The 12,341-nt window shown below is 54.4% G+C and overlaps 6 protein-coding genes across 6 annotated transcripts; 2 read left to right on the forward strand and 4 right to left on the reverse strand.

The window, feature by feature from the left end:
- The first annotated feature begins 87 nt into the window (after positions 1–87).
- Positions 88–4,239, forward strand: EI97DRAFT_20040 (WD40 repeat-like protein). The gene is made up of 4 exons (XM_033793675.1): positions 88–595; positions 672–1,086; positions 1,306–1,858; positions 2,046–4,239. The coding sequence occupies exons 1-4, from the start codon at positions 493–495 to the stop codon at positions 3,861–3,863; spliced, it is 2,889 nt and encodes a 962-aa protein (XP_033658630.1). The 5' UTR covers positions 88–492; the 3' UTR covers positions 3,864–4,239.
- A 148-nt stretch (positions 4,240–4,387) lies between these two features.
- On the reverse strand, positions 4,388–6,037 carry EI97DRAFT_389433 (Ebp2-domain-containing protein; the record flags this gene model as incomplete). The annotated part of the gene is made up of 2 exons (XM_033796202.1): positions 4,388–4,977; positions 5,083–6,037. 2 exons carry the CDS (start codon positions 6,035–6,037, stop codon positions 4,697–4,699), a joined length of 1,236 nt encoding a protein of 411 aa, XP_033658631.1. The 3' UTR covers positions 4,388–4,696.
- Positions 6,038–6,283: 246 nt separating this feature from the next.
- Positions 6,284–6,971, forward strand: EI97DRAFT_463481 (uncharacterized protein). Its single transcript, XM_033801360.1, has 3 exons — positions 6,284–6,477; positions 6,536–6,659; positions 6,751–6,971. Exons 1-3 carry the CDS (start codon positions 6,436–6,438, stop codon positions 6,834–6,836), a joined length of 252 nt encoding a protein of 83 aa, XP_033658632.1. The 5' UTR covers positions 6,284–6,435; the 3' UTR covers positions 6,837–6,971.
- On the reverse strand, positions 6,958–8,519 carry EI97DRAFT_491121 (protein disulfide-isomerase A4 precursor). The gene is made up of 3 exons (XM_033802253.1): positions 8,457–8,519; positions 7,744–8,407; positions 6,958–7,689 (listed from the first exon to the last, which is right to left on the reverse strand). Exons 2-3 carry the CDS (start codon positions 8,258–8,260, stop codon positions 7,112–7,114), a joined length of 1,095 nt encoding a protein of 364 aa, XP_033658633.1. The 5' UTR covers positions 8,261–8,407; positions 8,457–8,519; the 3' UTR covers positions 6,958–7,111.
- Positions 8,520–8,614: 95 nt separating this feature from the next.
- EI97DRAFT_429169 (thioredoxin-domain-containing protein) lies at positions 8,615–9,561 on the reverse strand. The gene is made up of 2 exons (XM_033797381.1): positions 9,487–9,561; positions 8,615–9,425 (listed from the first exon to the last, which is right to left on the reverse strand). Exon 2 carries the CDS (start codon positions 9,243–9,245, stop codon positions 8,817–8,819), a length of 429 nt encoding a protein of 142 aa, XP_033658634.1. The 5' UTR covers positions 9,246–9,425; positions 9,487–9,561; the 3' UTR covers positions 8,615–8,816.
- A 77-nt stretch (positions 9,562–9,638) lies between these two features.
- EI97DRAFT_497777 (uncharacterized protein) lies at positions 9,639–11,598 on the reverse strand (the record flags this gene model as incomplete). The annotated part of the gene is made up of 3 exons (XM_033802523.1): positions 10,397–11,598; positions 9,858–10,346; positions 9,639–9,789 (listed from the first exon to the last, which is right to left on the reverse strand). Exons 1-3 carry the CDS (start codon positions 11,170–11,172, stop codon positions 9,639–9,641), a joined length of 1,416 nt encoding a protein of 471 aa, XP_033658635.1. The 5' UTR covers positions 11,173–11,598.
- Between the last annotated feature and the right edge of the window lie 743 nt (positions 11,599–12,341).

Genomic DNA, 12,341 nt, shown 5'->3' on the forward strand with positions numbered 1-12,341 from the left:
CTCATCCATCACTCCCGCCAAGGCTCAGATGTGCAGGGGGGCAAGTCAAGCGCAATTTCCAGCATGCTGCGTCATCATCTCGCATCGGGTTTCCCCAGCAAAAGAAAGCGCGTCGTTCTGTGAAACGGGGCACCGACGTTGTGTTTCGCATGATCACTCCGTACCGGCACACAGATGCCTTTTACGCAAAGGTGTCCATCTTATCCCTTTTGGCAGCTTCCGTCGTTCCTCTTGTTAATTCTGTGTTGGTCAACTGGTAGGAGATAACACGGGCAGATAAGAGGCATTTGTCAGATCCTGAGGACGGACAACGAGTCCATTGGTGTGGAATCGAGACAATCGCCATTTCCAGTCTTTCCGGGCTTTCTACTGTGCCTTCTATCGCGTTGCATCGCAGGTCTTCATCCGACCCACAGCTACGCAGCTCCAGCGCGCCCCTTCACACGAATGGCCCATCCGAACCGCCCCTAATACGCCGCAAAAGCCTCACCGATGGCACAGATCCTACCGAATGTCCGAATAGCCGACGCGCGCATCAGAGATGGCAACCCTTTTGAGCGACAAGACACTGGCAAACTTGCTGCGCGCTCCGAGGGTATGCGTTTCCCCTTCAACTCAATCCACGCCGAGACCAATGGATGAGATAAATAATCGCTGATCACGCATCACAGGCTCCTCAACCGTCATCGGGAAACGCGAACGGCTCCTCCTGTCGAAGCCCCCGACGCCAGTTAAACTGCGCACCACTTCGTCGACGTCCGCGAACGCGAATGCGAATGTGAACGCGAATACCGAGACCGCAGTAGCTGCGCCGCAGAATGGGAGTGGGAACGGGGGCTATGCGGATGAGAGGGGAGAGTCCAATCCGGCGATTGATCCGTTGTCGCAGCACATCTTGAATCGCACGAATACAGCAGCGATATCGGTACACAAGCTGAGGACGCAGGTTGACAGCACGGCGTTGCAGTCGCCGACGACTCCCGGTAGCGATGCGCTGGATGGGAAGGGAGCGGTGGATACAGCGAAAGAGGTTGGGGGTGGAGGGACGGGGAACGCGGCCGGGAATGTGAATGCGAAGGACAAGAGGTGAGCCACGTCGTTTTCAAGCATTGTAGGTGCGGCCATCATGCATGATCAACGAGGCCCAGCCCCCGAGGAAGTAATCGCCCTTCGCATAATGAGCCTTGACCGGAAAATCCGTTGCCCTTGCTGTGGTTGGCTCGAGAGGAAAAGCTGAACACAGCCATCATTTTCCCACGTCATCTTCTGCAACCGAGGCTGACCCTCATCCATTAGCAGTAGTAGGAAAGGCGTCTCCTTCTTCGGTCGGTTGATAGGCGGCAACAAGAAGAAGGGAGCTGCTGCCCTCGACGGCACGACGCTGGACGATGGCTCCGAAGCGGGAGACTCACGATCGGGTGTGCGAACGGAAGGCATGGAAAAGGTCGACAACATCGGTTTCAATCCGCGGTACCCGCAGCCCCCGCCATATGTTAAAACGAGGACGAAATTCAAGAAAGAGAAGGAGTTCGATAGGTTGTTTCTGGCTCAGGAGTTGCGCTGCGCGGCCGATAGGAACGCGCCGCCTGTAGCTGGGGCGAATCCGGCACCGCAGTCGGGGTCTGCTGCTACGCAGAACCCGGTTTGGGCGATCGAGTTCAGCAAGGATGGGAAGTATTTGGCTGCTGGAGGGCAGGACAGGGTTGTGCGAGTTTGGGCGGTGATTTCGACCCCAGAGGAAAGGAGTGCGGTGGGAAACGGGGAGAGTGAGGGTTCTATAGGGGAAGAAAAGGAGGGGATGCGGTTGAGTGCGCCAGTGTTCCGACAGGAGCCGGTGAGGGAGTATCATGGACATACGGCGACGATTTTGGATTTGAGTTGGAGTAAGGTATGGGCAGCAGATTTACTTTCGCTTATTATGTCTGACTTGGTTGCAGAACAACTTCCTGCTCTCCTCCTCAATGGACAAGACTGTCCGGCTCTGGCATATCAGCCGCAGTGAGAACCTTTGCACCTTCAAACACACCGATGTCGTTCCCTCCATCCGATTCCACCCCAGAGACGACCGCTTCTTCCTCGCCGGCTCTCTCGACACAAAGCTGCGCCTCTGGAGCATTCCCGACAAAAGCGTCGCCTTTTGGAAACAGACCTCTGACATGGTCACGGCCGTATCCTTCACCCCGGACGGAAAGACCTGCATAGCGGGCACCCTAAGCGGCCTCTGCCTCTTCTACGACACGGAAGGGCTCAAGTACCAAACGCAGATGCACGTCAAATCCACGCGCGGCCAAAACGCAAAGGGAAGCAAGATCACGGGAATCCAAGCTTTCCACTGGCCCCGCGGCTCCGGCTCCGAGCCGGGAGATGTCAAACTTCTCATCACGAGCAACGATTCGCGCATCCGGCTGTACAACCTGCGCGACAAGAATCTGGAGATGAAGTTTCGCGGCCACGAAAACAACTGCAGTCAGATACGTGCGAGCTTCGCTGCCGACACGGGACACATCATCTGCGGGTCCGAAGACCGCAGAGCGTACATTTGGTCGCCGACGACGGGGATGGAGGGCGGCGCGGAGAAACGGCACGAAAGACCCGTCGAGATGTTCGAGCCGCATGGGAGTATCACCACGTGTGCGGTTATTGCGCCGTTGAAGACGAGGCAGGTGCTGGGCGGAAGCGAGGATCCGATTTACGACCTGTGCAACCCGCCGCCGGTGACGCTGGTGAGTAGGGCGGAGAGCCTGGCCGGGTCCTCGAGGGCTCCGACGGAGGCGGGATCCGCATTGCCTACGCCGACGGTGGATTCCACCTTCATCAACAGGAAGACGGCGGAGACGACGCCAGCATATCAGGCCCGCTCGGTCCACAAGGACGGCCACATCCTCGTGACGGCCGACTTCACGGGCGCCATCAAGGTGTTCCGGCAGGACTGCGCTTACGCGAAACGCACGCGGCTGATTGTGCACAGCCGGGACGAGAATTGGGATGCCGGATCGGCGTTTTCGAAACGGACGGGGTCGCGGTTCGGTGGTGGTGGTGGGGTCGGCAGGCCGAGCAGTATTCTCTCCGGGAGGAGGATGGGAACGGGAGCGGCGCCGTCCGTCAAGAGCGGGATCGTCGGTAGGCCCAGGCGAGATAGCACGAGTACGCAGCCGGCTGAGGATCGGATCCGGAGTTGGCGGCAGGATATCGTTGCGCCGTCTTCGGCGTCGGCGTCGATGTCGAATCTCTCGGTTGTGCAGCAGCAGCAGCATGGGCTCGGCGGCGGCTTGGAGTCTGGCATTGCGAGCCCGAGGCGCAGTATGGCGAGGAGTAAGAGCCCGAGGAAGAGTAGGCTCAGTGTGTCTAGTTTGGGTGCTGGGAATGGGGTGGGGAATTCGTTTTCGGAGGCGACGAGCGCGGGGCCCGTGAGGGCGGCGACGATGGGGCCGATTGGGATGGGGATGCGGATGGGAGAGGGGAGTCCGGAGACGAGGTTTTCGGCTGAGAGGACGTTGGTGCAGATGGAAGATGATGGTGGTGGTGGGGTTGGGGAGGGTGGGTCTGTGAAGGAGAGTGAGGATTGGGGACCGGGTTTGTCCGCCCGGTCTGGTGAGGGGGATCGGGCGGGAGATGGGGTGCGGTGGAGAAGAGATAGTGTGAGTTCTGATGAGAGTGATATGAGTTTTCGGAGTGCGAGGGATGGTCCGGCTGGGGAGGAGGAGGATGAGGATGGGGATGAGGAGGATGTGGAAGTGCGAGAAGGAGATGGGGAGATTCGGTGTCAGCACTGTGGGGGTGAGGAGTTCATGGTCCGCATGGTGGATAGGGAGAGGGAGGTGAGGATGCTGGTTTGTGGACGGTGTGGGAGGGGTGTGGATTGATTTGTTGTCACCGGTATGGTTTGCAGAGCGTATGCGTCTCTTGGGAGGGTTTTTGCTGCACGGTTTTGGGAGTGCATGGCGTGGATGAGAATGGGTATTGTTTATGAGGTATTTTGAGGTATTGCGTGTATATACGGCGGTCTTGCATAGGAAGGGATGTGGGTGCAGGGGAGGTCCGTGGTAGCTATGGTGGATGCAAGCATATCGGGATATGAACGAAAGTGCATAGGACGTGGGACGCGTGGTAGATATCCGACTATAGGTTGGTTTGCGGATCGTATATATAGCCTAGGTGTTTCGTAGGGATTAGAAAAGGTAGAGAGTGAGAGGTATATACCGTATAGATACCGTACATATCACCTCCTGCATCTTTCTATCATTGCGCCTGCGAAAGTCTCGGTCGTTCCAATTCTCCAACTTGCTGACTCAGGAAAAAGGGAGGCTTGCACATCCATCCGCTCCTGAAATCTTGCGTTCATGAACGAATAAAAACTCACTGCGCATATTGCTCCAAGTTAATAGAGGCAGAGGATTCAGCATGCCATATCTAACTAGACAAGACCGATGTGTGTGTTCCACACCCGGGATACTATACACCTGTCCTCTCACGACGTGCAAGCGGAACATGTCCAGAAACGAATACCTGTAGTAGGCCGGACTGAAGGCTCGAAGGAATATATTGGTGTCCCCCTTGACCACTCGCAACGGAAGCGCAACATGTTTTTCCCGAAACCTAGACGTACAGAGTCTCTAACGCCATAACGCCCCGATGCAACAGCTACCCTCATATCCTCATACGCTCACACCCTCATTTCCGACTCTCCCTCCCCAACTCACACCTTCTTCGCCCGCCTACTCTTCCCCGGCCTTTGCGCCTTGGCCTTCGTCTTGACCCTCTTGGGCCCCCGCGTGTCCGAAGTGGAAAACGCATCGTTGCTCTTCGCATGGCGTTTCTTGCCGCCGAAGCCGTACTTTGCGTCCTTCTTCTGGCGCTTGAAGTTTGGCTGTTTCCCGGAGGAATCGCGCCGGCGGTCGGATTTCGCCGCGTTGTCGAGCTCGACGTCGAAGAGGTCGTCGTCTTCGGTTGCGTTGGTGGGGTCCGCGCCTTGTCGTTCTGGGTTGCCGTGCACGTTAGCAAAACCGCCGTCATAGATGGGGCTTGCAAAGCCGAAGAAGAAGAAGAAGATGATGATGATGATGAAGGGATACGAATACTTACTCCGCTTGAGGATATTGATCTTCTCCAGCGTCTCCCTCTTCTCCTTGGCGCGCTCCTGCAACTTCGCGACTTGTACCTGCTTGCCGAACTTCTTGAGGTCGCGCTGGCGTCGCGCCTCGGCGGCGGCCTTTTTCGCGGCCGCATCGTCGATGAGCTTCTGTTTGATCTTGCCCATGTGCTCGTCCGATTTGACCATCTCGGCGAAGTAGTCTGCGGGGCGGGAGAAAGGGACGCCTTCCTGCTTCAGCTTCGCCCGCGCATCTTTCACGGCGGCGAGGGATTGCTTGTAGAAGGCGAGTTCGCGGTTGAGGTCGTCGTCGACGTCGGCGATTTCCGTCGGTTCGTCAGAGGTTATGGATTGGTGTTCTGAGAAGGCGAGTTTGGAGTAGGGGAGGGAGATGCGGTTCAGAGCGGCGGTGAGGGCGGTCGTGTTGTTGATGGTGAGGCGTTGGTGGGGGACGACGTCTTCTTTGTCGGCCGAGGCGAGGGATTCGATGTCGGATAGGGGTATGTCTTCCTCTTCTTCCTCTGCGGCGCCTTCCTGTTCCTCGCCATCATCATCCGCGTCATCCTCGGAGCTGCCTTCGCTATCGCTGTCCTCCAGCTTCGCCAGATTCGCCTTCGTGCGCTCCTCCTCGCTATCCAGTTCCTCCTCACTATCGTCGGTTTCCCAGTCCGGCTCTCCCACTGCTTCCGCGTCTTTGGCCGCACCGTTCGTCTTCGCCTGTGCCTTGTTCTTGGTCTGTCCATTCGCCTTCACAGCAACCTCCTCCCCCTCCTCCTCCTGCTTCTTCTGCTCCTCTACCTGCGCGCCTTCATTCCCCCCATCCTGATTCGCAGCCTGCCGCTGTTCTTTCCGCTTCCGCGCCTCCTTCTCCTTCTTCCGCTGCTTTTCGAGCCGAATGTTCCTCCCCCGATACTGGTCCAGCGCGGACTTTAATTTACTCCTCGCCATCTTTCGTGACTTTTCAGGCGACGGCGATTCAAAGAACGTAAGCCGCTCTGGGTGCGAGTTGAGAAGGAAGACTGGTAGTGCAACAAACCACCTCGAAGCTCCGAAACCAAAATTTCGAGAACGGGTTGTTCGGAAATCTTGGCGGAGAAATTATTGGGAGCCGCTAATGGGGCTTCTTACCGCCTTCCGGATGGAGAAGGCGGCATGCTTGGCAGGGCTGGGGATGGTCGGGAATCACGTGTTGAGCGTATACACCGACCGACAACTTCCAGGTCAAGATATCTAGTTGAACTGTTCAATTACTTGTATACAACAATCTAAACATCTGTCCCGGAGAGCTCTTCGCGGGGTTGAGAAACAATCCACGCCGCAAGAATCAGTCATCCCCCGCATTCAACATGTCGAATTCAAATTCCACATCCCCACCTAGAGATGTACCCGTATGTTTCCTTCTCTCCTTGGCCAGCCTCGACATATACCAATTTAACATCCGTGAAGTCTCCGTCAAGCTCCTCCGCCGACCCCGATGCCGCGAGAGCCGAGCTGGTGGCGGCTGTGGACGAAATGCTGAACCAGTTGACGACGAAGTTCAGCAGTGTGAGCAGCGAGTTGCTTGCTAAGAGTGAGTGAAACATTATTGATTCCGGAGCTCAACTCCCCTGTTTAAGTGCAGTAAATTTGTGGTTGTAGAGCGTGGAAGCTAACAAGCATAGTGGATGACATGTCTCGACGGCTTGACAATCTCGAAGCCACCATACAGACTGCAGAGGGTGCAAAGGGGTCAGGGTCTGGAAAGTAGAGCAGCGTCTGTCTGGGCAATGGACAGAAAATAGTTTCGGTTTTTGGAGCATCAAGTGCTCCTATTTTTGCGGGGCGTTCTGGGGTTCACTGTCACGACATAACATAATTGAATATCCTCTGCATGCAATCATGTTATAATGCATTTCTCGTTATTGATACAAAAAGGTTTGTCCAAAAGCCCCAGGGGCTCATCGTCACTGTTTCGATCCTCAAGCACGCTCAAATATGCATTCGAATCACTGAGCCTCAATCGAGACCATCGTCAAAGCAGGTCTACAACTCGCTCTTCTCTTCCTCCTCCTTCTGAGCAATAAACTTTCTCAGAATATTGCTCCTGCTGGTCAAGTCATCCAGCTTCTCCTGGGCAAGATTCCCCTTACTGATCAGGCCCTCGAGACGCTTCAGCTCCTTCTCCGCATACTCCTTGTTCGCACTAATCTTCTGGAACGCCTTGACATAGTACTGTGCATACTTGTCCTGGATACCCTCGGCTGCCTTCTTGATCTCGTCTACTCCATCCGCGTAGGCGTTTTGGAACTTAGAAACAATAGCATCGAGGACTTCGATAGTACCGCCAGTCGCGTCAAGGCCTCCGCCGACAGCGCGGTGTGTGCCAGCGTTCGTGTTGATGAACTGGACAAAGTCCTTCTCGGCGCGAGCGCCTTCGTAGGGGAGCGGCTCAAGGGAGCCCTTCTTGAAGTACTTGATCGTCGGGTAGGATTGAATGCCGAATTCCTTGGCGATGGCCTTGCTGTTCTCGGCTTCGGCATCGACTTTGGCAATGAGAACGCCGGGCTCGGTCGCGAAGTCGTTGGCGAGAGTCTCCCATGTAGGAGCGAGGTTCTTGCAGTCTGATAATTGCTGTTAGCCAAAGCCCTTACAGAAGCTGATCAGGGCTGACTTACGTCCGCACCAAGGCGCAGTGAATGCGACAAGCACGTCCTGCTCCTTACCAACCTTCTCCTTGAAGCTCTTGTCATCGAGCATCACCACACGGCTAGGAAGCTTGCCCTTGACCTTCGGCCGTATTCCCGTCTTGTCTGTGATCCACTTCTGCAAGCTCTCCAAATCGCGTCCTCCCTCATACTCCACCGGAGTCTTACTCTTTCCGTCGAACCACTTCAACGTCGGGAAGCCTTTTACATCGTACTTCTTGCCCAAATCCTTGTGGTTATCCGCATCGACTTTGGCGATGATGACCTTGTCGGCTGCGTGCTGGAAATTCGTCGCGAGCTCTTCGTATGTGGGGGCGAGGTTCTTGCAATGTCCGCACCAGGGCGCAAAGAACTCGACGAGAGCCGGCTTGCCCGATTTCAGTACGACCTTGTCGAAATTCGACGGCGTGAGGTCCTGTACGGCGGAGGCGGAGGCGAGGGCGGGGAGCAGCGCAACCACCGCGGGAAGCACGCTCTTGAACAGCATACTGTGTAGGTGAAGTTTGAAGCTTCAATGGGGTGCTGGAGACTCCAAGCAGTAGGGATTGGTTTATTTAGCGTCGGAGCAACTCCGAAGTCTGAGGATAGAGGAGAGGTCGAGAGCGGTGGCGGCAGGCTTGGCGGGGAACGTGTCCTTTTACGGTTTCAGCAAGAGCTTTATTAATCATAAAATCAACACCAACTGCCGATCTCTCCTTTCCCTGCAAAGAATCGGTTGCTACTCGACGCGTCCAGCTAGCTGTGAAAGGGTCGTGGCTTCAGGTTGGACGATTAACCAATCCGACGGATTCATCGGAACTCCAGTTGTTATGTGCACATATCGATCTTACTGTGTAATTTGGACTTTCCATAAGTCCGTATTCATTTACGAACGCGCTATGGAAACAGCTAATTCAACGAATGACCTTATCGGGGTATCAAAGCTCTCATAATCGTGCCTCTCCTGACCACAAATGCGACGAGTGCCATTCATTCGAACACCCACCACCACTTGAATCAGTCTGCCGTCCTCCGTATCTTTCATCATTCTAAACCCAAATTCATCAAGGCGCCTTCAGTCCCAGCCTTTCCACCATGGACAACCCTTCCGTTGACTTTGGCGCCGCCTTGGTCTCCTTCTTCTCCTCCTCCGTGCCCGCCTTGCCGACCTCAGCAACTACTCTCTCCACGATAGACTTGATCTGGCGAACGTCCGCCCCCCTCACGCTCTCAACCACTTGATTCCCCTTCAGGAGCAGGAACGTCGGCATGGCGGTGATTCCATATTTCGCTGCTACCTCCGTCTGCTCGTCCACATTCACCTTCGCAAAGGCGAGCTTTCCGGGGATGGTATGTTGAGACGAGAGCTGCTCAAAGACAGGCGCGATCGCCTTGCATGGCGGGCACCATGTCGCATAGAAGTCGACGAGGAGGTAGGTATTCGAACCGAGGAGGGTTTGGAGGTGGAGCGGTGCGGAGATCTCGATAGGCATGGCTCTTGATTTCGTGAAGCCGATTTCAATCTATTCGGCGCGGTTTCGATTGATGGTAAGGCCGCTGGATGTTGCGCAAACTTGTGGGTTGACAGTGGAATTCCTTGTCTCAGATAGCTGCGATCTCCGAAGTTGAGACTATGAGGTGGGGCAATGCGGATACCCTTAGTTGTCCGTTTCCTGTGTAGATAAGTTGGGTTGATTGAGACGTGTGTAGGTGACTGAACGGCTTTGAATCTACCGGCGACTGCAATTTTTATACTTCCGCTCCGTTGCTAGCGTTTGTAAACGGTTTTGTAGAAGCTTCCAATCGTCATGTGCTATGTTCCGTAATCATCGCCATCGGCCGGGCAAGATTCTTTGAATTAGTCATGAATTTGAATTGACACGTGATTACACTTGAGCTGTTCTTAGAGAAACCGTCCAATAAACCTGAAAAGAAAAATATTCGGAAAATTTAAGGTGTTCTTGAATGATTTTGATGATACTCAAGCGCTCGTTGCCAATGTAGCCAATCAGTGGGATGGGTGATGAATACCGGTCCCTTTAGCTCGTTCAAGTTAGTAACCTGCCATTTTGCCATGTATGTAAGCCGAGAAGGACGGTCCACACCTTATTCCAACGTCAACCGTCAAAAGGTGAACGTCCTCACAATCCACTCTTAGATTTTGGACAGGCGAAGTAGCACCTTTGTCAACTACGTCCTGATTGAAGAGTGGTATAGTCTTAGTTCTCACTTTTAAGGTTTGTCTAGGTACAGAAAATCCCTCGTTTTGTTTTGTAAGAGCTGTATGGGTACAGCCTTGGAACAATTTCGTGCATTTAGTTCCCAGCCCCACGGACTTTCCTAACGCGACGGTAATCTCGCAGATGCTCTCTGGGGCAAAACCGTCACCTTCGTGAGCCATGGTGCAGCGCGGTCTATGGCATTTTCCCAACCCAAAATGTGGGCACCTGGAACGCTCGCAAGGCACGCCTTTCTCCCGACACGGCGCACAGAACTCCTTACCGTCGCAATCGATATCATTCCGGTAGCACTCAATGCATTGCACTATTCGCTTTTGACGTTTGCTATCCGGCTGAAGCTCATTTGACGATAAGCTGGATTGAGATGTTAGAGAAAGTGGCAAACAGCTTGTGTGGCAGCGCACCTAGCAGTGTTGGCGGACCTTTTGATGGCCGTCCCGCTTGTTTCCCTGCATACGCCGTTGTATAACCTCGCCAAAGCCTCTTTATCTCGCCAAAGCTCTTCACACTCTCTTTGCTTGTCGATGAGCATTTGCCTGTCTTGCTTTGCCATATCATGCAAAGTTTGAATAGCCAGCTCCTTCTTGAGAATGCTTCGCCGATGATGTGCTTCAATGTCGCAGCGCTCTCCCGTGTACACGAGGCCCTTGCCCGCCAGATGAATACCCAACTCCAGAACGGTATTGCTTCTTTCGTGTGAGGCCCGTTGCATTGTGTCGTATGCGTCTCGGAAGTTTCGGAAGGTATCTTGCATTTGGAGCAATGTGGCACGTCGCTCGTGTTCCCCAGCTGATATCTCCTCTAGTGCCTTCTGAAGTAGCTGCTCCAGTTGAGCAGCGAAGTCGGGACCATGATCGTCATCCCCGCCATTGAAAATGTCGCCCCGGCCATTGAAATCGTCGCCGGGGCTTGAGGGGTCCGAGTCGCCGTGAAGAAGTGCTCTGATTCGTTGTAGGCAGTCTCCAGTGTCATCGATGCCCTTGCTTGGGCAGCTCCCAAATCCCTTTTCGCGATCGTCGACACGCTCTTCCTTGCGATTCGTGCTTTCCGTTGGTCCGCTGTCACGATCATAGTTGGCAATATCGTAGTTGGGGTCAGTGCTAAAGCGAGCCAATTCAAGTGAGCCATCCTGGTTCCGAGGACGGCTGGGATGGGTGTCTTTCTGCGGTCCGCCAGACATGATGGCGCTGGGGTTGTGTTGAAGTGCGAAGTGCGCGCGATAGGACGGGAGAGTGAGTGTTCTTGCCTCGCCAAGCGCTAGGCAAAATTTCACGGAGAAAAGTTCTGCCAGGAAGCCTCAGTTGTGTTTTCGGGCGCTGTGAAAACGTGAAAACGTATACTGAAACCTGCCAAAGTGCGGCGCGCTGGCATTCACGTTTCGATTCTTGAGACGGCAAGGGACAGTGCCATCGCCCTCCAGACGGGTAGATAACTGTCGAACAGTGAAGAGCAGCGCAAAGGAAAGCCTTGCAACCTCACGTTGCATATATGAATCATATATGAATGCGGTAGCTGTTGCAGGGTCTCTTAGGATGCAAAAGGCGACGCAATTTGTTAAGTAATTATATGCACGTAGAGATGTACAACAGACAAGCCTATCTTTCAGAGGAGGCCCTGAGATCATGACCTCTGGACTGCATCCTCGAGCGCATGCACGTGACCTGCCTTTCACTCTCGCTGCCTGATCGGAGAACCCTTGGCGCTTCCAGCAACTTCCGGAGCTCGAGCCAGGCAGGGCTTACATAATCCTTAAGCGAGGCCCACTCTCCGTCTATATAAACCCCTCTCCCTCCCTTCCTCTTACCTTCTCCTCATATATCACCTTGCCAGGGCTTGGGACCCTGATGTGTGTGATGAGGCTCCACGCTCCTGGAGACTGGGCGGAGACGTGACTTCAGGCCTGTCTCAACTTGTTTGAGGCTCCCTGTTGCAGTCTTTGTTGGAAATGTGACCCAGCTTTTCGAACCGTCATCGCGCAGTTGATCTTCACGATCTCGAGGGGTTCTTTTATCTCCTTTTGATGTCCTCTGTCTGAGTCATTGGCAAACTTGCTTTGTCAAGTCAGATGCGTTACACACAGGCTCTGCTCCGGACTGCTGGCCCCACGGAATCTTCTTTCAAGAATCGAACTTGGAGAGCTCTTCTTCAGGGACGGAACTTGAGAAGTTTGCCGCTTGACCACAGACAGCAGACTCTACCAAGTGTGTAACTCGTGCCCATGGTACCGCTGCAGTCGGCGAAAATGACGAACATTTTTTGGAACCACCAGGTGTTGCATACACCGACACATCTTTTTCATTGAGTGTCCTGGCTTGCCGGGCAGTTGAGGAAGGGGATATCATTGTACTA

This window comes from Westerdykella ornata, assembly GCF_010094085.1.
Source record: "Westerdykella ornata strain CBS 379.55 unplaced genomic scaffold EI97scaffold_1, whole genome shotgun sequence".
Classification (NCBI taxonomy): Eukaryota; Fungi; Ascomycota; class Dothideomycetes; order Pleosporales; family Sporormiaceae; genus Westerdykella; species Westerdykella ornata.

Coding starts and splice junctions, on each gene's coding strand:
- EI97DRAFT_429169 (XM_033797381.1), bottom strand. CDS start 9,245: ATGCCTATCGAGATCTCCGCACCGCTCCACCTCCAAACCCTCCTCGGT.
- EI97DRAFT_463481 (XM_033801360.1), top strand. CDS start 6,436: ATGTCGAATTCAAATTCCACATCCCCACCTAGAGATGTACCC. Junction 6,478..6,535: donor CCCCACCTAGAGATGTACCC/GTATGTTTCCTT, acceptor ACATCCGTGAAG/TCTCCGTCAAGCTCCTCCGC. Junction 6,660..6,750: donor CAGCGAGTTGCTTGCTAAGA/GTGAGTGAAACA, acceptor TAACAAGCATAG/TGGATGACATGTCTCGACGG.
- EI97DRAFT_491121 (XM_033802253.1), bottom strand. CDS start 8,260: ATGCTGTTCAAGAGCGTGCTTCCCGCGGTGGTTGCGCTGCTCCCCGCC. Junction 7,690..7,743: donor CACTGCGCCTTGGTGCGGAC/GTAAGTCAGCCC, acceptor AGCAATTATCAG/ACTGCAAGAACCTCGCTCCT.
- EI97DRAFT_20040 (XM_033793675.1), top strand. CDS start 493: ATGGCACAGATCCTACCGAATGTCCGAATAGCCGACGCGCGCATCAGA. Junction 596..671: donor ACTTGCTGCGCGCTCCGAGG/GTATGCGTTTCC, acceptor CACGCATCACAG/GCTCCTCAACCGTCATCGGG. Junction 1,087..1,305: donor GTGAATGCGAAGGACAAGAG/GTGAGCCACGTC, acceptor TAGCAGTAGTAG/GAAAGGCGTCTCCTTCTTCG.